Consider the following 22,452-nt stretch of genomic DNA (forward strand, 5'->3'; position numbering starts at 1 on the left):
AAATACACAACCACCACTGGAGCTTCTCTGTGGACCCGTCTTGTGGCTGTTATCGCTTAAGGATCTCTCTGCCTGTTAAGTAGCTGTCTGTACCCATAATGCTCTGCGTAGAGATCATTCGTGCCTCTTTTATAAAATAATTACTCCAGAATATTTGTTCACTGGACACCAGACAGCAGGTGATGTGTCTCATCTGTACTTTCACATACGTTTGTGAGTGCTCTCATCGGGTGTCAGAGTGTGGAGGATCTTTGTAGTTGAAAGGCCTCTTTCTCTCAATGTAAGATGAGAATGTATTAACCTAATCAGCTCCTCTCAGATTCAACACATCTCTCTCCCTAATTGCTGGGAGCCGCTTGCATAAAAGCACCCTTTAGTGTGCGCACTGATCTGCAGTTTGCCTCTAAAGTCATTGTTAAGTTGATATGATTATACAGCAAGAGAGGAGATCCTGAGAAACGATGCTTTTATTCCTTTGGGCTTCCCTCATTTGTTTGGCCTGATTGGGTGAAGCTGTGGAGTGCTTCCTTAAATTATTCACACACACACACACACACACACACACACACACACACACACACACACACACACACACACACACACACTGCCAGTGGTGTTTGTAGCAACGGTTCAGAATATTTTAGCGATTTCTGGTACAAAATGGTTGATGAATGCAAACAATAGAGGAAAATGAGAAACTGTGTTTAGTTATTTACACTTATGCCTGACAGCTGAGCATCATGGATACGGTGGTAATATGAGTCATATCGTGATTTACTAAGAAGAAAACAGGTCGAAGCAGCCTTCTAGGGCTGGGTTATATTAATATGCTAATATTAAAAAACAAGGTTATATACAGCAACTAGCGCATGACACATCACATCACAGCAGCAACGATAAATACTACAAAATGCATTTCATATTAATGCGACAACAAGGCAACATTACTGTGGCACGTGTGAAGCAGCAGCAGCTAGCAGTCACCACGTCCATTATTCTGACTTAAAGTTCTTCTAAAGAGACAAAAGTCTGAAAGTTTGAGCTCGGCCTGCAGGTCATTCGAGGACCAAGGGCCAAAGTAGAACAGGCTTGTTTTGCCGACCTCTGATCCGGCTCTTTAAACTGAGGCCAAGATCGTGACTGCTTTGCAAAAATAAAAAAACTTCTGGCTTAAGTAAATAGGAAATCTGCCTTAGATAAGATACTGTTATACATTAAGATGTACCAGTGTTGTAGACCACACAGTTTGAGGGATGACCAGCCCACATTGCTGTAAAAGTTACAATGATGGGTCCTGAAGCAAGAATTAGGAACATATCTTTCATTCTAAATAATAAGTATCAGAATATAATATCAATATATGTATCAATCAGAAAGCCGTCTCGTATCAGCAGGGCAGAAGCAAAATCCCCATGTGTGACTGGAGTCACCATACAAGATATACCACTGTTCACTGTTAGCTGTTAGCTGTATAAACATGACGACATACCAGATGATGAAATATACTGTACATTCAGATGTCTGATGGAGATGTACATCATCCAGTTTCCTCCTGGGGTCACAGCTATCCTGTACTTTCTCCAAATATCTGACACATTTTTCAGTTTTCACGGCCTGTTTCTGGCACTGTACAGCGAGTAGGCAACTGTTGTGTTGCTCGTCTTTCTCACAAGGGGGAGAAAAGCAAAGAGATTTTGAAGGAGGAAGAAAAACTCAAATCAGAGCAAAATTCAGACATGCTGGACAGTAAAATTCCCTTTTCTGAGATAAAGTTTTGAGGGAAAGGGTCATGCATTTTGTATTATCTGACACATCAATTTTTCTGTCCATCACTGATATCAGAATCAAGATGCTGACAAAAATAGAGGATGCTGTGTGCAGACCCTCTAAAGGAGCAGGAGCGAAAGATAAACTAAAAGCGATGAATGTTACTTTATGCCAGAGTTCACACCAGGGGGCGAATTATCCTGCATGTTTTATGAGGATTAAAAGTACAATTGAACTAATTTAATGTAAAAATGCTGTTGCAGTTTAGTAATTATTATTATTTATTATTTCCCCCCCAGACCACCACTTTGGTTTCGAAATCGAAACCCTATTTCTGAGGTCTCAAGGACGGCACATATGCTGATGTATCAAAGAAATAATGTTTACTAGTTGAATTCTTCATGAATCAGGTCGCAGTGCAGTGTTGACAGCAGCAGCAGTATTAATAGCTGTGTGGAGCAAAAGCAGAAAACAAACCTCTTTGTTTGGTGGCAGTGAGTGTAGGTGTGTTCATGAGAAATCAGCTGATGATCAGATAAAGTCTTAGTGGCACTAATGACTTCGTGATCCCGACTCAGCTTATGATTAAAGCTAAATCTGTGGAAGATCAGAGTGATTTCATTTCTCATCTATCAACTAAAATACTGTCATATCAGTTTTAGTACATTTTACTGTTAAACAACACACACACACACACACACACACACACACACACACACACACACACACACACACACACACACACACACACACACAGATCACAGGCACTGATGTTTTTGCATCCCACAGACCATTTGTGTAATGTGTCCTGCAGGTTTTTATTTTTTATTTTTTTTTAATACACTTATCCTCACAACTCCACAGTATCATGCAAAATAGAAGTAATTGCATCAAATGAGGCATTAAAGCTTTTGGAGTTTAACTCAGTGCTGGTTTTTTTAGAAAGATTAGAAAAGTGCACTCCTGGAATATTAAAAATCCAGACTACTGATACTCAGCCTTGTCACGTGCGTGACAATTGTGCATGTAGTCGTGTTACATCAGTGTCAATATCATATAAGAGAGACCAAACTTTGAAAAACAAAGGTGGAGCACATTCAGCAGATGCGTGTCTCATGACGCACTACATTCAGTTTTTATTACACGATTAATTTGAAGTTGCCGTTCATTTATTCTGACTCACTGCATCACTCCGAGGTCTCATCATAACTCTTAATGAATCATTCTGAGAAGGGTTACTAAGATGCGTAAAACCACGAGAAAATCTTTAATGCTCATTAAAATCATGCATCTGCTTTACATTCTGCCTTCCTTTGTAAAGGCACACTATGAAACCCACAGACACACACACACACACACACACACACACACACACACACACACACACACACACACACACACACCACAAACATTTTATATAATGAATGAAAATTCATTAATACCATACGGGGCTGAACGCAGGCCAGGACCTGTTGGCGAGTGTTTGTGTTCGTCTGTGCGTAGGATTAACCGGGCCTGGTTAGCACAGCAGGCACTCCAGACTACAAGAGAGCGCAGAGAGGTGACAAGATAACGTCAAAGAAGAAAAGAGAGGAGGAGGAGGAGGAGGAGGAGGAGGAGGAGGAGGCAGCTGAAAAGTTTGTCTCTTTTCTCTTCCTGTCTGACAAGCGTCTAGCGTTCTGTGACAATAACAAGACAACAACAGAGTACCGAGGCATGCAGGTAGAATACGGCAGGTACATTAAAAAGCTTGTTCTACAAAGACATTTAGGGCGTGACGTTGCATGTTCTGTGACCTGTTACCGTGTATTTCGGTGTGTGTGCATGGGTTCACGTATGTAGAAATGTCAGCAGGCTGTCATGAAATAAAATATTCCACTCCAGGAGAGCTTTGTTCTTCTCCGTGTGCTCTCCAGCCAGCTGAGCTCCGATACAACAGTGATATCCATCACTTTACACACACATACTCACCCACAAGTTGCTGCTTGGTAACTTCCTCTGAAAATACTTTAATGTTTTAATACCCTGATGTGTAAAGTGATTTATGATTCCACTGTCAGATGATGAAATGTCACCTACCAGAGATAAAAAGGTAGAGTTTGGCGGGTGGAAGGGGCTAATGACCAAAGTCAAATCTGTTTTTATTTGACTCCATCAGAAGCTTTAGGGGAAGTGTGTCAAAGACGGCGTGAAAGTCTCGCTTAAGATAATAAACCCAAAATCTAGTTTGATGTTCCCGTGCATGGGCGAGCACATTCACATTTATATGAACGTGTGGTGTTCATTAAATACCGCACCATTTCAAATCCCGCTCTACAATCCGATGACTTTATTGAGAACATCCCCGCAGCAAAGACTGTTTATCTGTCATCATCCACATGTGCCGTCTTGCCGCACCGCGCGACATGAATCCCTCACACACCATTACACTCGACCTGTTTACGGCACAGCTGATGTGCTCCCGAGCGTGGTAAATTGTGCGTGTGGCAGGATTAATAACCCCGTATTCATAAAAATGTATTCTTCAAATTTGATGGGATGAAACTGAAATAAGCAAATAAGCTGGACAGCAATAATAATCAGTCATTACATAGATTTTATCACCTGGCAAATAAAGAAATAATTACACACAGTGAATTAGGTTTCGAGAATATTATACTCAATTTTTATAGATGGAAACCAACTGTGAAAATTAGCTATCGCACATCAGGCGAGCCCTCGGCAGCATGATCCTCTTGTGCAATTTGTTTTTGAAGAATAAGTTCAGGTTCATTTGGGCCAATTTACAGACTCCATTCTACCACAAAGCTGCAATTTAAAACAGCTCTCGCTGTTTATGTGCAACTGTTCCCCGCTTATTATCATATCGGGGGCCCAGGACAGAACCAAATGGGACAGAGCTGATGTAGAAGTGGAGCATAAAAGGACGGAGTTGAATGGCGCGGAGCAGAACACAATCAAAACAGAGGGGCAACCCGACACGAATGGAATTGAACAGGGGAGAGCAGAATGAAGCAAAGCAGACACTCCCACTTTTAGCAAGGTTGTTCTTTTTGCGCTTTCGGACCGCCGTTATTTATACGTCTCGGTTCATTGGAGCCGTACGGGCCGGCTGTAGTGGAGCTGAAGTGAACAGTGACTAATGGCTGCTGCAGGCTTGAATCATGTTGTCAGGGAACGAAACATATTGTTGTTGAGGGGTTCACGAAACACTTCACTCGCCTGTTTGGAGGTTTCCGTGCGATGCAATCAAAGGCTACTGAAAGCCGCAAACACACGTGCACAAAGACACACACACCCACACATACACATAGCTACACACACATATATATATAATCGACGTACCCTCCAGTTGGCAGTCCCTCTGTGGTTACTCTGCATCATGGATGACTGCAACCGGAGCTTTCAGGTGTCCCACCCTCATCTAAAGCACCATTTTTCCCATCAGCCCCTCATTCTCTCTCTCCGTCTCTCACTCTCTTTTTATGGTCTTCTCTCTCCATCTCACTCTGTCTATTGCCTATAATGACAATTACATGTGGGGAGTGAATTTGAAGCTGTAAAAGAGGAAGAGGTGCAAACAGCGTGAAGCAAAAAACTGATGGAAATTGCCACCGGTTGGGTGGGGCCTTCCTGTTGCTGTGCGGTGTGTGAAAGCCTGTCCTGGGTGGCAATATAAATAGATGGGATGGACAGGAAAGTTGGATCAGTACACCTGTTTGGGAGATCGGCTGGCCATCCACACCACCTGGCCGTGACCACCTGGAGGTAATGACTCACAGTGTGTGTGTGTGAAATAGTTTTGGCCGAGTTCTACATCTGAAGTTTGCTGAATAAAACTTGAAGATGGAGAGTGCTCGTCCCTCTTGTTGACTCAGTCTGTCACGCTTCTGTTAGCTTCCTTTTTACTGCTCTCACAAAAAAACCTTCTTCCTTTCTCTGCGGCACTGAAATGGATCCAAGTTTGGATTTATGTATGAAGCATATCATTTAATGATGCGTAGTAAGATCCATCAAAACAACAGTTTTATGCTCCTTGACTTGTTTGTGTTTGGCCCATTTTTATATGTATATTGTATTAAAGAAAAGGGTAAAAACAACGAGGGATTAGTGATCATTGTTAGGTGATGGTAAATGAACGAATTTAACTTTTTTATCAATCACAAACACAAACACACACGTCTGTTTTCTGTTTATATCACAAGAAATGCAATTCGAAAAAGCGATCTTGGACTCTGGGAAGTTGTAATGGGCCATTGCAGTGTTTTCCACTAGTGCATACAATGTCCAGCTGGTTGAAAAATAGTGGCCAGCTGGGGACCCCGTGGGGGTGTGTGGGGGGTGTGTCTGTTGCTGCTGCTGCTGCTCAACAATGTGTACTAAAGTTGTCCATAACACAGAATTTTCTGTAGCTGGGGGGGGGGGTCTCTCAATCAAAGCACGAGTCAAAAGACAGAGTTTGATGACTGTGAAACATGAGGTCATGGGAATTGTTGTCTTCATTGTTAAACAACCACCATTGGCGTTTTTATTTCTAGGTTAGGATTCCTTCAGTGGAGGGGAGGAGGGTGCAGCGAATGTCGGCTCAGCTTGATGACTAAAATCCCTCGAGAAAAGATATAGTTAAAAATCGACCAAGCTCTAAAAAGTGGCATGACTTGAGACAGTATCAAAATAATTGGCTGCGCTTACGGACCCTCTGCGATAATTCACAAGTTCTATAGTCTGTATAATTTTATTGCTGACACCAGTGACTCCCATAGTGTGGGCGGCAGGCCACCCGTGGGCCGTAAAGTTAGGTGACCAGATATCTGAAATGAAAATCAGGGATACAGTATTTCCAGTCCAGAGGTCAATATATAAGTAAAACATCCAACGTTGTTCATCATGGAATAAAAAGGGGGATAACTCCGCTTCTGTTTATTTTGACCACTAAATAAACTAAAGCTGACTCAAAGAATTGAGTACAAAGTGTTTTTTTTTTTTACTTTTTCTAATTTTCTACCTTTTCACTCTCTTTTCACTCTATTAAATGAAATACTTGCTCTGACAGATTGCTGCCTCAATTTTGTATTTTTTATCTACAAACAAAAAATGTTTGGGAAGATAAATTAGCAGGCTCTGCAATCATGTGTGCACCTTTCCTCCTCTTTTCATTAAGCCTGCTTTTCTCTTTATTCAGTTTTTCCTCATCTCCTTCCTCTCCACTCTACCTGGCTTGAAAAGATGTTGTGGTGATGCAGAATCACTTAACACTCGCTAGCTTCTGGGACAGGTTTTCTCTAAAACTAGCATGAGCAAGCAGTAGAAGAGGAAAAATAGTGATGTGAAGCTGCTATAGCGAGCAGCCCTCTCTGTTGTCTTTGAGACATCAATCACAGGCTCTGATGTCTTCTCTTTCCTGCTATTGAAATATTGTTTCACGTTGCGGACAGTTAAAAAAGGGACATTTCTGGGGACAGATCAAGCTGGGGGTCATCCTACTGTGAAGGAACTGCAGGTGGGCCATAAGAGGTATTTTCAATTTTGTAATTAAGTTTAAAATTACCATAACTTTAAGTGTTTACTCGAGTAATTACATAATCAGAATTGCTCAAACAAAGGCGTTAAATCAGGTGTTATTCTTCATTTATTTTTAAATACTTCATCTTCGTCTCGTGTGTTCATCAGAGTTGTGATTAAAATTTTTGGTGAGCCAGGTCATTTTTAAGTTTGGGAATGGATAGCATACATTATCAATTTAAGGAAATAATAGTAGACATGTCAGTAAATACTTTTCAGTTGCTGCCCTACTTAACAGGGTACAACAAGTTGCACAAACTTCTGACCAGAATCACTCCTTTTCACACTCACACTGGAGTGAATCAAAGTAAAATGTACTAAAAAGAGCTGCTTCTTTTTGATGCCACTGGAACCTCAGCTTGGAAAATGTCCCCCCTTTTTTTGGACTGTCTGACTCTTTGTCTGCAGCCGTGTGCTTACCTGTGAAGTGATAGTCTGGCTGTGCCTGCTAGGTGCTGTCACAGCAGCTTGATGAGTGACAGTGGAGTAGTCAGATGAGAAACCCAGATAACCTCGTCAACGCTGCCTCTGCTCTCTGACACAGCTACCAGAGCCTCGGGCTGTAGAGACAACACCGGGGAGATTGACATTCGCTAAAATTCTATAAACTAAACTGTGCTGAGTAGCATACTGAGCTAGTCTGACGCCGTGCCTGACGTCAACTATTTCTGAAGCCTTTGAGCAGCTCAGACCGGGGACGTGATTGACAGCGAGTTGGAAGATTAGAGGGAATATTGTTTGAAAGATTTTTGGAAACTAATGAGCGCCGGCTGAATCTGAGGCGAGAAGCGAAAGTCAATCAAATGATATCTGTGTTTGTGTAGATGGGTTTCCATACATCTGGTCTGTCTGGATTTTTCCCCCCTTCGGGTGTAATGACTGAAATTAAAAATGGCTGCTGCTGACCTTTGGCAGTGGCGTGGCGAGGCAGGAAAGGCAAGAAGAGGATCCCAAGGTTATCTTGGCAGCCACAGCTGGCATTTTGAAGGAGCAGCTTTCACATCACAAAACTGCTGGAAGTGACATTTACGCCCCAATCCTCCACAGACACGTGGGCGTTGATGTGTGTTCATCCTTTTTCTCTGTGAGTGTTCAGGCCTTTCACTCTTCTCATAACTTCTCCTCTTCTTCCTTCTCATTCCCGTTGCTTGTTATCGCACTCCCATTTGTTTTCTATACACATGACTTACCAGAAAAAAGCCCCAAAGACCAATAATAGTTGGAAGGAAAGAGTTAACTGTGCCTTTTCCAGGCAACAATGAGGGGGAACCTAGTGGAGAATGACCAGTTATTTCACTATGGGATCTCTCAGTATCTATAATTGAATCATTTAAGCACTGCTGGCTATTAGCTGGTGCGGGAGACTCAAGCATTGAGAGAGAGGAAAGTGTAGTACTTGGGCTCATGGCATCGTAGGAATACTGATTGAGCGCTGGAGACGAGCTAAGCACCTGTGTCATGATATGTATGCATTCACTTATATGTGAATGAATGTCTGTTCCTATGTTTGTGTGCACACATTACCTGATTGTGTTTGACTGTGAATACCAAGCTTAATGCAAACCTCTCTCCCCGCTCATGGTAATTGGCTGATAGACTTTAGCGGCTGAATTAAAACGAAGCTGTTTGCCAGCGAGCCGCAATGACTTCTCTGTCCCACTTTCCTCCCGCAGGCCTTCACTCCACCATCTGTTCCTATGAGTGATGGGCGCCCGCTGAGACACAAATCCATGTTTCAGTGTGTGTAGTGGCTTAAGTTTAATCAGAGTGTCTCGTGGGGTGCTGATGCGCATCTCTTGAGCTGTGAAAAGACCACGGTGGAGGACATCTTATTGGCAGTAACGCATGACTACGACCAAACGGTAGCACCGAGCTGCCTCTGGCCAAACGTGATTAGAGACAGTAACGAAGACGGATTGGTCAGCTCAGTCAGAGGAAACACAGAAATCAAATTCAGAGGAGCTGGGGGACGGATATGTAAGCTGTTTGGAGAGTGACTCGGTGAATATTCAGGACATATCGAGATGTCAGGAGAAGAGATCAATAGTTTGGTGCGGACATGTCATCGGCACATCAGCATGCACACAGAAAGCAATTGATCTGAGTAAAAAGATAATCCTTTCTTATTTTCAACACATCGCTTTAAAGGCACATTTTGCAGGATTTGTCGGTTGCTGTTGCTCTCCAGCTGAACGGTCGAGACAGAGAGTGTAGCAGTGGTCGAGTCAAAGGAAACCCTTGAAAAACAGTATATCAATCTTAACACACCCACACCTCCGTGCAACACTCCAGATTTTGTCTAACTTCCCGAAACCGACAACCCGACTTTCACCCCGTCTTTTTGGCTGGCCAGGTGTGCGTGGGTGAGAAAGTAAGCAGGGATTCAACTTCTGTCTCAAGCTCTCTTCTTATAACATTCCACTGTTTCTGTCACTTTCAGTGTGCAACACTATAAATGCCTTCCAGGAGAGACTGTGGGCTGTTATCCCCGTGTTTAAGCGATTATCGCGCCTTTTGCGCCCCGCCTTCATGTATGCTGCTTTGAAACGGCTTTAACCATGCTTGTCCTTCAACATGCTAATGAATTATGTCAACATAGTGATAAATGGGCTTGACGTTGAGTGTCTGCGCTCAAGGATACACAGACAATACTTGTCAGTTGATCATTTCATTGGATTCGTTGAAAGGAAAATGTTGCTAGCCTTGTCCCATAATTCTCATGTACAGTTGTGCAACTCCTACATTCCTCCTGGAGATAAATTCTCAGCTTGTACTTGACGTTATGTAACAATTATACTTTTCTGTGATGAAAGCAGCATATGTTTCTCTGCCCTTCAGCGTAGCACAACCCGGGAGAGCAAAGGCATTGTGAGATACTATAAATTCTTTCTTCCCATGTCCACGCATTCAGGCCGGTAGGAGAATGAGAAGGAGTGTTAATATGAAATCAAAGCGAGAATGGGGCGAAGTGGAGGCGAAGAGAAGAATAAAAGCATTGAAGATAGTAATGCCATGACGCTATATTAGATAAATACATACGGGGGAATTGGACGCGGCAGATAGAGAGAAGAGACGTCGTGAGAGGCGTCGGGGAGAAGCGAAGGACAAGATACAGGAGGAGAGAGGGAAGAGGAGACGGAGGGGATGAAGGGAGAGTGGAGGGGGTCGAGGCGAAGAGAGGGGATGGAAGAAAGAGGATTTATTGAGGCTGCAGGGAAGAGCAGCGTGATAGCTCTCTGATGGATTAGAGGAACGCATGAGAAATGGAGTGGAGTGCGGAGAGAGAGCGCGAGGGGAGAGGAGTGAAGTTTGCGCGTCTCCTTGGGGCAGCTCTAAACACTGGTATCATTAATGTAGTTGAGAGGGGAGCATTCGCCGAGCACGGTCTCTTTTTTTATTTTTTTATTTTATTTAAGGGCCACCTGTGGGTGTTAGAGAGGGAGAACTCAGAGCAAGAGAGAGAGAGGGTGACAGTCAGATAGCATTAATGAGTAGTTGGAAAAAAGAGAGGAGATGCTGGAAAATGAGGAGGTTGCTGTAGCTGGCAGGAAAGTTAGGTGAGATGAAGGATGAGTGAGAGCAATCAGGGGTAGTGTCTTCATTTCACCTCAGCTCTGCTCACTGCAAACCAGGTTAGTGATACAGAGGGTGTGTGTGTGTGTGTGTGTGTGTGTCAGGCTGTCTGTCGGTCTTCAGGCTCTTGTATATTTCTTCGGACAAACAGTTTTCTTTGAGGCGCTTCTGAAAGGAGTTTGTCTCTCAGCAGGAATAAAGAAAACGCTCTATATGTTCACACCGAATGAATATTTCATACTCAGAATCCGGCTGGGATGATACTCTGAATATTTTGGTCCAACAGTCCCATCTTGTGTTATCCAGCTCCAGTCAAGCTCCTTTTGTCTGTCTCTATCCTTTCGGCCCAATGAAGGGAAACTGGAAACAAAGACTCCAATTAGTCAGGCAATTAGACTCTTGTTTTGTGTCCTCTGCTCATCCTCTGAGTCACACGCTAATAGCTATTCTTTCCTCTTCCCATCTCTCATTTGCCCTTCACTTGTTCTTTTATGTTTTTTTTTTCTTCTCTTCTCGTCTGGCATGGCGTTCTGTATGAAATCACGTCCCACTGATATTCACTGTAATGTATTTTTCCTTTCAAGACACAGAAAAGCATTTATAATTCCCTCTCTGTTTCTGCTGTTCATTTGCTATTTATCGCTCCTCCTTCATCTTTCTTTCCGCCTGTCCCTCTGTCTCTTCATCTCTTTCAACCGGAGCCCAGCCTCATCATCCATCACGAGGACTGGTGTGACCAGAGTGCACACACACACACACACACAAACACACACACACACACACACTGACAGACTCATCCAAGTAAAGCAAAACACCTCCATCCCTCCTACGTTGTGCACCTTTGTTTGTCTCGCTCTCTTATTTCTGCAGACTCTCAGTTTAATATAATACTTTTTTTTTAACAAAGAGAGCTTGAAAAAAGTTTTTCATCTTTCTCATTTGTTTCTCATCATTTCTTTATTTGGACCCATCCTGATTCATTTTCTGAGTGTCTGTCTTCGCACCCAAATTGAAAACAAAAACAAGACACGACAGAAATGATTCAAAGCCTAAAAGAGGAAATAACTATCAGCAGAAAACTGCAGGCTGCAGGCACTGACTCTCGCAGGACTCGATACATGTCTCACCTACGCAGTGGGACTGAATTTACATGAAGCCAAAATGAAATAGCTACTGAATCGGCACACAAAATTACTTCGAATCACAAAGAGAATAATAATGTGAATAGGACGTCATGTCCCCGCTTTCTCCATCTATTTATCCGTCTCTATTTCTCAGTGTGGTATGATCCTTTTGTTTGTCTGGATCTTGCTCAGTAATAGTTGATTGGCCTGTTATCTGTGGCTTTGTAGCCAATCTTTGTATTGGCTGAGCTGCTGCTGCTGAAGTTCAAGCTCTTTGAGCGTGTTGGGTTTTTGAATTTCTGAGTAGTGGCTAGAGAGAATGATTCTCAAATTTTGACAGACGATAAGTAAGTTGAGAGTTTTCTGTGTATATTTGTTCTGATTTGTTTTATTCTTACATGTGAATTTTGTTTTTTACATCACACAAAAAATAAGAACAAGCAAGTAGATGCAATAGAGTGTAACACAAAGATGATGACCTGAGGTCAAGGAAGGTGCAAGACAAGGAAGAAAAAGAAAAACTGAAATTCTGGCAGGCACAATGCAACAGTCTGGTACCATTAGTTCCCAGTTTGACACTTCTCCCTCTTAATATGTTCAATAAAGGCTCCCCAGATCTTTGGAGGCTTGGGGGTGGTTGTGCTATGTTATATTGTAGTCCTTCCTCCTCGTCTGTGCTTTGTGTTTCAGCCTCACTCTGAAACACTGTGGCGGCAGACTGCGTCCTGTCAGCTCTGACATTAGATTATTCCACAGATGGAGCTGGATTATGGGCTGAAATAGACAATCTAATAAAGGGTCAGGAAATGTACTAATATATCCTAAAACCCATCTACAGTCGTCCGCTCAGAGGAAGGGAAGTCAGTGAACCACAAAGACCAATAAAAAAAGTTGAGTTCATGATGGTCAGAGAAAGATGTGAATTAAAGATGTACAGTCTAATAAATGCCTGTTTTTGCAGACCACTCGTGTTTTGCCTGATATTTTTATGTCATTCATACTTTATATTACAAGACAAAGTGTCGCTGTCAGTTATCCCCTCGTCAGAGATAATTCTGATTACCGAATTTCCCCACGTATTCATCACATTAATTAAAATCTCATCCAATTTAATCTAATGTAATGACTCTTTATAAATCTGTTTTGTCTAAGTCAAATTCCAAAAAAGATATTATTACTTCCTTTGCTAGGTTTGAATCATACAGAAGGGGCAAGCAGGCTGCCAAGAACTGAAAGTGGCACTTAAGTTCGCTGAGTGCCTTTTCAGCAGCTGCACAGAGAGGTGTTCCCTATTCATGAGAGAGTGACCTTAGCGCACTGTCACCGCTCTCCCGCACCTGCAATGATTTATTGGTTACAGAACGCTGGGCAGCCGGATGATGCGGCCGCGTTTGTGCACAGGGCAACACGTGATCGTCCCACCTTCAGCCTTTGTCCTTCACTTTCAACTCGGGTCAAACGCGGCAGAAACAAAAACACACACATACACACACACGCTGCAAAATACTGTAAGACTACTGTACAGTACAACTTAAAATCGGTAATCTATATATCGGCTGTTATGTCTGGTAGTGTTGAGACAATTAGTCCATTAAGTATTGAGTTAATTGATGAAAAATTACTCAGCCATGATTTTCAGGATTACCACGGGTGCTGGAAATCCTTGAAAATGCTTGAATTTTAGCATGGTGTTTTCAATGAAACTGCTTGAAATTGTGATTTAATTCATGAGAAAATCCTAAAGTTGTACTTCAAAACTTTTGTAGTACAAAGTAGGAATTTTTGAAGTTTGGCCCTCAGAGCTCAATTTCATCATCTTTGTTATTCTTTGTATGTGCAGTGTGGTGCGGTGGTTAACACCGCCGCCTTAAAGCAAGAAGATCCTGTGTTTGAAAAACCCTGCTGGGTTAGGGCCTTTCTGTGTGATGAAAGAAGACTCTTTCATTTTCAAAAACTACTTTTCACTTTGTTGCAACCATATTTAGATTCTGTGGAGTTTTAATAAGTGTAATCACATCTAGAAGTTATTTGGTTGCTACAGGTTCATGCTAAATGCAGCCTTGGAGCTGAAAAACACACACTTGTTAAGAAACTTTTACTGGATAATTTTTCCCAAGACAGATATTTTTAATTTCCTTGAAATGTATTAATTCAATTATGTGAAAGTGTTAATATTTATGGCAGACATATAAAGAAAATGAAATGAAAGATGTTATATTAGCTAATTTGTCTTACTTTTTATTGACTGTGATTCATCCAGTGGTTTTATATCAGAAGTAGATATTTGTTTTGTGATCACTTCAAGGTTTTCTCTCTGTTTTAAAGCCTTTGAGCCTGTTTGTCTTTGAGCTCAGGAAAGTTTCATCTTGTAAATGCTTGGTTGGTTGAATACTATTGATGTCATCTTGTTCTCCTGTTTTCAGACAAAATATTAATCTTAGTTCCTCAGCTCAACATATTATTTCACAATTTCAACTTTTTCAATTTCTGGCATCATCAACAAGCAGCATCAGAAAATCATTAAGCAAGTCTGGGCTAATCCCACTTAAAACAGGTAGTAACTAAGTAAGTAAGTATTTAAAGAGTGGAGTCATAATTCATTTTTAAGCAGTTTGATTTTGTAGTGAGATCATAGAGCCCTGCTCTGTTGGAAAAAGCCTGGAAGAAGACGCCTATACAAATGGAAAAGTTGATTTTTTTCAAGTTTGGCTGAGTTGTGAGAGTTATAAATTAGTCAGACAAGTTTGAAATTGTGAAACATTATATGTATTGAGCTCAGAAACTAAGACTACTGTTTTGACAATCCGCAGGGAACAAGACGGGATCATCTAGGATACAACAAACCATCATTACAACCTGTAACTTGCAAATTTCACATTTTTGCTCTGTGCATTGACACAGCTAATTAAAAAAAGTGCGATGACTCTACTGATAAAATGCGAGTTGACTCGGGGTCTTCTTGACTGATGATTCAAATCACTGAGTTTTAGGGGGCCACCCTTTAAATACCACAGATGAATTTATGATAAAAATGCAGATTTTAACACCAAAATACCGTCGTATGTCCGAAAAAGCTTCAGTTGGACTATGAAAAAAGGTGAAGGAACCCTGAATTTTAATAACCATTCAGGTTTCCTCTCAAAGGAGATGATGTTTTTGCATTTTCTCTTCAGGTTTTGGACCTCGGGCTCTGGAAAATTGTTTAATTTGCATCTCTTACTTGTCATTGTTTAGACTAGCAGATGAATCGATTTTAAAACTCGTACACATGCACATCCTCTCTAGAACAAGGATAACATCCTGCAAAAAAAAAAAAACCTTGGTTCTGTTTGCTTGCTTGTCTGTGTTTTTCATGTTATCTCCTGTTTTTGCGAGGCTATTTTCAATACAGAACACTGCCTTCATCAAAGAAGATGAGCCTGTGTTTGTTTCAGGAAACAAACAGGAGACAGGAGAGAGAAAGGGAGCCGTCACAGTGAGAGAGAAAAGAAAGAGGCGCAGAAAATCGGAAAAAACAAAGGCAAGAAAATGAAGAGAAGAATGAGCAAGCCGTTACATATCTTGGTGAATCAGAGCACATGAATATGGAGGAGCTAAATAGTCCAGAGTAGCAAATGTTTCCCAAATTACCAGGCTGCGGCAAACAGCATCAGCATCATCTTGTTTACAGGAATTAGGCTTCCAAACATTCTTTACTGTTTCATCCTCATAAGTAAAGCTTTCATTCCTCTTTGATTTAAGACACACGCTTAAACAAACCATCAACTAACTCGCTGTAGACGTGTGCTATCCATACAACATGCAAATACATGGTTTTATTCACTGCCTAACAGTGTGTGTGTGCGTGTGTGTGTGTTTTGAAAGCTAATGATGTGTGGAGCAGTGCCTCTCATTCAGCAGCAGATGCTGTCCTATTATCTCAGATGTGTTTTTGATAAGAATAAAGCGTTGCAGCTTGAGTGTGTGTTTCGTCAGTGCAGGGGGATAACATGCAGACCTTTCTCTCTCGCTCTAACCCAGGAGTCTCAGAGAAATACTGGAGCCTGTATAAGTGTAAAATGTTGATTTATGTGGAGCATTGATTTTCCTCCTCACAGTCTCTGAAGGAGTGTTTAATTCAGGACCGAATTCTGATAATATGGCTCGCTGCTGTCTCTTCTGCCATCTTTGCCTGCAGCCCCAAGTTATATTCCAGGCTGATTAACCTGTTTATGCTCAGCTTGCATTAACATTTGACATTTATGACTATTGTGTGCTTTTAAAGTCTGTTTACCTTCCTTCACTGCAGACTTATTGAATCCTGCTGTAACGTAACAGTCAGTATGTTTGCAGTTTGTGTTGCTGAAAGAGATCTTATGGTGGAAATAGCTGAAGTGGCTTATTATAGAAACAATCATTTCTGTTTCCCCAGTGTCAAATATCTAACAATAGCCCTCTCTATTTCCCCCCTCAGCCTAATCTCGTCCAGACAGTACTACTTTGAGATCCTCCACAAGCAGGATGACAAGGGCTCGGATCACGTGGAGGTCGGGGTAAGTGGACCCATCGAAATCATGAGAGTCACTTCCTCTATTCTGCCTCTCCATCTATTTTCCCCTCCCCTGTCATTTTCACTTATCTTCATCTTCTCACCATATAAAAATGATTTCATCTGTCTCGAGAGAGCTTTCAAATAGTCGACAGAGGTCTTCCAGATCTGGAAAGTGAAGCCGATGCAGAAGTGCCTAAAATCTCCATACTTTCAAACGGCCAGCAGGGGGCGACCCAGGATGCTCATTAACATCAGGCGAAGGGACAATCAATGGAAACTAGCCATTCAGCCAACTTGGGTGCACTTACGTTTGTTTGTCCTTCCTTAGAAACAAAGGATTAAAGTCAAAGTCAGATTGTATAGAAGTCTATGAGAAAGTGACCCTACTTCTCAGTTGATTTATTACCTCAGTAAACAGTTTCCTAATGAGTTTATGGTCTCATTCGCTAGTTTCAAGTCTTCTTCAACACAGCATGATGTTCAATTTGTAAATTATGGTTCCATTTAGATTAAGATAGACAAGAGAGCAGGGGACGCTTTAGGGCGTGGCTACCTTGTGATTGGCAAATCACTACCACAGTGTGTCCTCTGGTTCTCAGGCAGTCAATCCAATCAGGATGTCCTCATTAGCCCCACCCTGTTGTTCACATATGGTCACACTTGGCTTCAAAAACAAGATGGCAGATGGAAATAAGGCTTAACAACCCAATGTGTGACGTCATGAGGGGTTAACAACATTGATTAACTGTGCGAGTGGTGGCTGAACATTATTTAGCATTTTCCTCCATCACATCTGTATGCAATAAATGCCCTTCTCGGTGTCATGCTGGCTCTGGTGGTTCAGAGCAGCTCATTTAAAGTCTCTCAACTATTGTACATCTATCCTCTCTCCATTCTCTCACTCTCCTCCTCAATCTTAATCTCCCACAGCACCTCTCTGTATCTTTGTTCTGTACTTCTTCGTCTCTAACTTTCTGTTTTCCCTCTCCGCTCTCCTCTTCGACTCTGCTCTGCACCACTCCGCTCTCTGTAGTGGTGTGCTGCACCTCAGGCAAAGCTCAGAGATGAGTGGGGCTTAATTTCGATATGAAGTTTCAAACGAGAGCCCACACGCCTCGTGTGAGCCTGTACTTTGAGTGGGAGGGCAGATGATAAAAAAGAGATCACTGGTGTGTGTGTGTGTGTGTGTGTGTGTGTGTGTGTGTGTGTGTGTGTCTGTGTGTGTGTATGGGATGAATCTCCTAAGAAGCCCCGGGTTATCGCCATCATGGTGACCATCATCATCAGCAGAGCAGCAGCAGTATAGCAGGAGTTGCTCTCTTATTTCATGAAACTTCAGTGTCTTATTTTTCACCCTCAAGGTTAATGATTTTTTTACAAACTCTTTCCGAATGCCTCTGGCTACGTTTCCTTACCTGTCGTTCTTGTTAGTTTCTTCCTGGGTCTTAATATACTTAACTCCTTGAGCTTTGGCCACAGTTTCCCAGCCCTGCTGTACTCTCAGGCCTCTCCAGCCTGCAGTCTGTTTAGTGCTGTTTGGTTCAGACTGTCTGCTCCGAGGACAGTTTTTTTTTAAAGTGAAGAGCTGACAGAGTGATTTGAAGAGCACCATGCTGAACTGTGCTAGCTCTGTGGTGTCGGGAGGATCACACATGAGCCTGATCAGATGTAGGCGGCGGACTGTGTGTGTGTGTGTGTGCGTGTGTGTGTGTGTGTTAGATAGAGAAGATGGCATGAATCTACTTTACGACCACGCCATACTGACACTCGGGCCTCCAGTCTGATCATTGTAAATTGGCTCAATCTGCTGGTATCTGTGGCACTGGCTGTATGAAATGTCCTTTTAGAGGTCTCCCAAGTACTGTGCTGTTGCTGTGGGATGTTGTGGGCCATTGATGTGGGTGTGTTATGAATATTCTGCTGCTGATGTGCAAGCGTGACTAATAAATTACAGCCTGTGACATCCACATCCCAGTGGCAAACAAAATACCTTCGCCTTTATTTGGAGAGCCTCCGGACAGGACAAACAGACTGAGTTGGCGAGATACGATGCAGTAAAAGCGGAGACGATACACCGTTAATCTGGTGCCAGTGTGGAGGGCGGGGTCCTGGAGCGAGACGTTGTAAACCATCGCAGGTGTTAGTCTGGTTTTTTTTTTTCAGACCAGAGGCAACCCGCTTTACTCATTTCAATGAGACGACTGTGTTGCAGAGGTCTTATAAAACTGAAGAGCTCATTATAACGCCGTGTCTTTCTAATGTTGATCTGACGCTCATCAACACTGAGGATAAAATGTTCCTGAACAAATGTTTGTTTTGCCGTTGAGTACGCCTTAAAAAAACATTACCACACCCTTTAAACACAGCATGGACGCATCATGACCATATAAAGGATAAAGGATATGTCAAAAGTGCTAATTACACACCGAGCAGACAGGAAGCAACATCCACATCCTTCATGGCAACTCCAATATTAATCTTTCCTTTTAGCTTTATTTTGGTTCCCACCAACTCCTGAGGGAAATGTTTGGCCTCTGTAGCTGCTAAATGCTAAATGCTCCACCATGTTCACACCAGCCTTCTCACTAGAAATAGCGGGACAGTATTCTCAGTCTCCTGGATGAAGGTCCCGTGTGTGTCCCTCCACTCAAACCTGACCTCCACTCCTCCTTGTCGCTCTCTGTACTGCATCGGATGAAGTCTTTTCTCCGATCATCTCATATTCCAGTGGATGAGTTTACAATATATTTTAAAAGTGTGGTGGGTCTTACAGAGACAGTAAAGGATACCTTGTGTGTCTGTGGATGACTCTCCAGACAACGGGAGGTAGTGTTGACCATAACGTGGAGAATCGGTAACTCTAAATTGGAAGAAAATGGGGGAAACTATTAAAAAACACTGACACTGAAATTCAGATTTACATCCTTCAAACTATTGATCTCGGTCTCTTAATCAGATCTGAGGACACAGCTGCTAAAAAGAAGGAGACAAAATAAGAACAAAACGAGGCAGGAGTGTAGAGGAGGATATATAAAAGCCGTGCAGGCTTTAATATGAAGTATATCTGTTCTCTCTACCTGCTGGTACTTCTCATTCAAATCATCGACTTCCTCGCAGACTTTCCATGTCATCCAGAGAAAAACTCTTCATGTGATTAAGTCTGCCAGGGAATCAAGGTCATGTGGAAATCCATCTTCTCTCTCCGTCTTCTTTTTCCTCCCCCCTCCTTCTCCCTTCCACCAACTACTCACGAGGCCATCAAAATAGGTTTGTACTAGTAGAAACAATTTAATGAAGCGTATAAAAGTCATGCAGCAAATCAAGGTTGTGTGTGGGAATGTGTGTGTGCGCACCACGCTGTCTTAGGAAAGGCCCCTGTGTGTGATTTAACAGCGGAATACATTTCACACCTTGACAAAAATAGCAGATTTACCGTGACCAGCCCACAACAGCATAAGCCCTGGGCTCACATAAATCTGCAGAAACCCAGGCACTCATTTGTTAAAGAGCAGATAGCTAGGATCCACAGCTCCTTCTTCTTGTGTTCAGTGCCAAGCTGTGATTGCATGGTCAAAGGTGCGCTGTTCTTCTGGGAATACATTTGTTTACCGGCGCTTAGTTCCAAAGTAAATATCAGATAGCACACAAGCGCGGTCGGAAAGTTACCTTTTGGCAAGAAAATAAGAAAGAGAACCTTTTGTTTTCTCCGTGCTGGCCCCCTCCTTTATCATCGTCTAAAGGAATTGGAGAGAACGGCTGCTGGAGGGGCAGAACATAAACATCGTTGGAAACAGGAAGAGACAGGTGAGGAATACGCCGTTCCTTCCCCGAGGGGATGGAAACAACCTGTAGGCCAGTGAATGAGGAGATTGTCGAGTCGTTAGGATGAGTAGGCAAGTTACTAAACCCGCACTCTGACTGAACCTTTCCATTGCCACGCTCTACCTCAGTGTTTTTTCTTCAATTAACTCCAAATAAACTCTCTTTAGAGTGATGACTGCTTTTTTTAAATGGATTACACGAGATGAAAGAAGGCTCAGTAAGCGGCCGTTTCATTAACTTTCTTAAATGTCATCTGGATGTTGGTCAGTGAAACACAGGACCTTTCCACCGGCCCTAATGGAAAACGTCTCCTGCCGGCCCACGTGACGGAGCGAAAAGGCAAGAGTTGGCTATTAAACAGCGTGATTGAGAGGAGAAGGGAGTGAGGGGGAAGAGGAGAAGAAAGTCACGCCTTAATTAGCAATGGCAAGTTTATGGAGAGCCAGGGGTGTGGGATTTAAATGCAGGGTTTTAATGACCCTGTTTTATCACTCCTGCCAGGCCAAGCTTCAAACTGCCCACCAATTAATACACACTCTGACGCACACCCCGTCCATCCACCCAACCCTGCAGACTCCAGACACACACACGCAAACACACACAGGCCTCTCGACATCTGCCTCACGCCGTCCCTCCGCGATATAAATCAGTAGTGGTCCTACTCGACCTCGAGCCAGCTGTTAAAGTATATTGTGTGTGTCGTATTACTGGAAATAATTCAGATTTCTCTCAGTTTTTTTTTTTACCACTTCAACACCTTTTAGGGTTGGATGTAGTTCAGCAGCTCTCAGACATATGGAGTGGTTTTTATTTTTTTTTTTCACTTCAGGGTTTTTCACTGTGTCCTCCGTAATACTTTTTTCTTTCCACTTTGAACTTCTTCTGCTCATTTTTGTGTCATTTCTTTATCGTTACTATACAAACGTTTGCTTTTCTCCCTTTATAAGTTACTTTGTGATGTTTTAAGATCCCAAATTACACTCAGTTTTGTGTTTGGTGCTGTTTTCTTGCATTTTTTTTTGTCTACATATATGATCCTCACGCTTTTCCAAGTTGCAAAGGCCACCATATGACCGTGTCAGTTATATTATGTGATATGACTTTAAATTCGCTGTGTCTTTTGGCACAAGGAACACCAGCATTAATCTTTGCCTCACCAACAATAGCTCTTAAATGGCATGGGATGCTTTTTTAAAATTTGTATTAACATTTTGTTCGTTGAGTTTTCACAGAACATGTAATTGTGTCATCAGAGCATTCATAATAACTAGAAAGGGATGCATTCCCTTTATAAAAAAAGGCATAATAAAAAGCAACAGTTCACATATAGAACTAAAATAACGCAGGCGTAAGAGAACAATGAAAAAACAAAACAAAACATCTGTCTGTTACAAACACTAGAAGTCAGGGCTGCAGCAGCATATCAGCCACAGAACAATCAACCCCATATTTTCACAGATTTATTGCCACATTAAGGCGAACATTCAGTCACTAAACGTGGCCTCCCCCCTTCTGTTACAACGCTGCAAGCAGTTCGTGCAATAGCTAACGTTGCTAATGTTAACTAGCAAACAAACAAAGCAATCATTTTGGACTCAACAAACATTTTAAAATGATTAATTCACACAATAATGTTTTTAAGGAAAACTTTTTTCCTGCTCCTTTCTAAAAGCTCTGTAGGTGTATTATTTTTCACATTTATCTACATAAAATTGTTATCATACCCATCGTCAGTTTCTTTTAGAAGCCTGGCAGGATGAATTGGGTATAGGAATCTCAGACGAGCTGTGGGAAACCTGTATTAGAAATATTCACAGTAGTTATATAAATGCTAGGCATGCTTTGATACAATTCAGAGTGGTCCACAGGTTGCCTACTAGATTACTATTATTTGATTTTCTTGCCAAGGCTTTTAACAAGGAGTTCTCCCCTGCCCCTCTAACTGCACTGTTTGGGGTGGCTGAACCAGGTGGGTCGATGAACAGGCACGAAGTCCAGGTCATCTCTCTATCCACACTGCTAGCTGGAAAAATACTACTACCTGATCTGATAAAGCCCCCAACATTCAACATG

The 22,452-nt window shown here is 42.2% G+C and overlaps 1 protein-coding gene across 1 annotated transcript in view; it reads left to right on the forward strand.

Annotated features, from left to right (window-relative positions):
* b4galnt4a (beta-1,4-N-acetyl-galactosaminyl transferase 4a) overlaps positions 1-22,452 on the forward strand; it is a 135,003-nt gene that overhangs the window by 94,267 nt on the left and 18,284 nt on the right. The window contains exon 8 of the mRNA XM_073472674.1: positions 16,480-16,558. Within this exon, the coding sequence (XP_073328775.1) occupies positions 16,480-16,558 (79 nt within the window). The remainder of the gene's footprint in view (positions 1-16,479; positions 16,559-22,452) is intronic.

This window comes from Pagrus major, chromosome 8 (assembly GCF_040436345.1).
Source record: "Pagrus major chromosome 8, Pma_NU_1.0".
Taxonomy (NCBI): domain Eukaryota; kingdom Metazoa; phylum Chordata; class Actinopteri; order Spariformes; family Sparidae; genus Pagrus; species Pagrus major.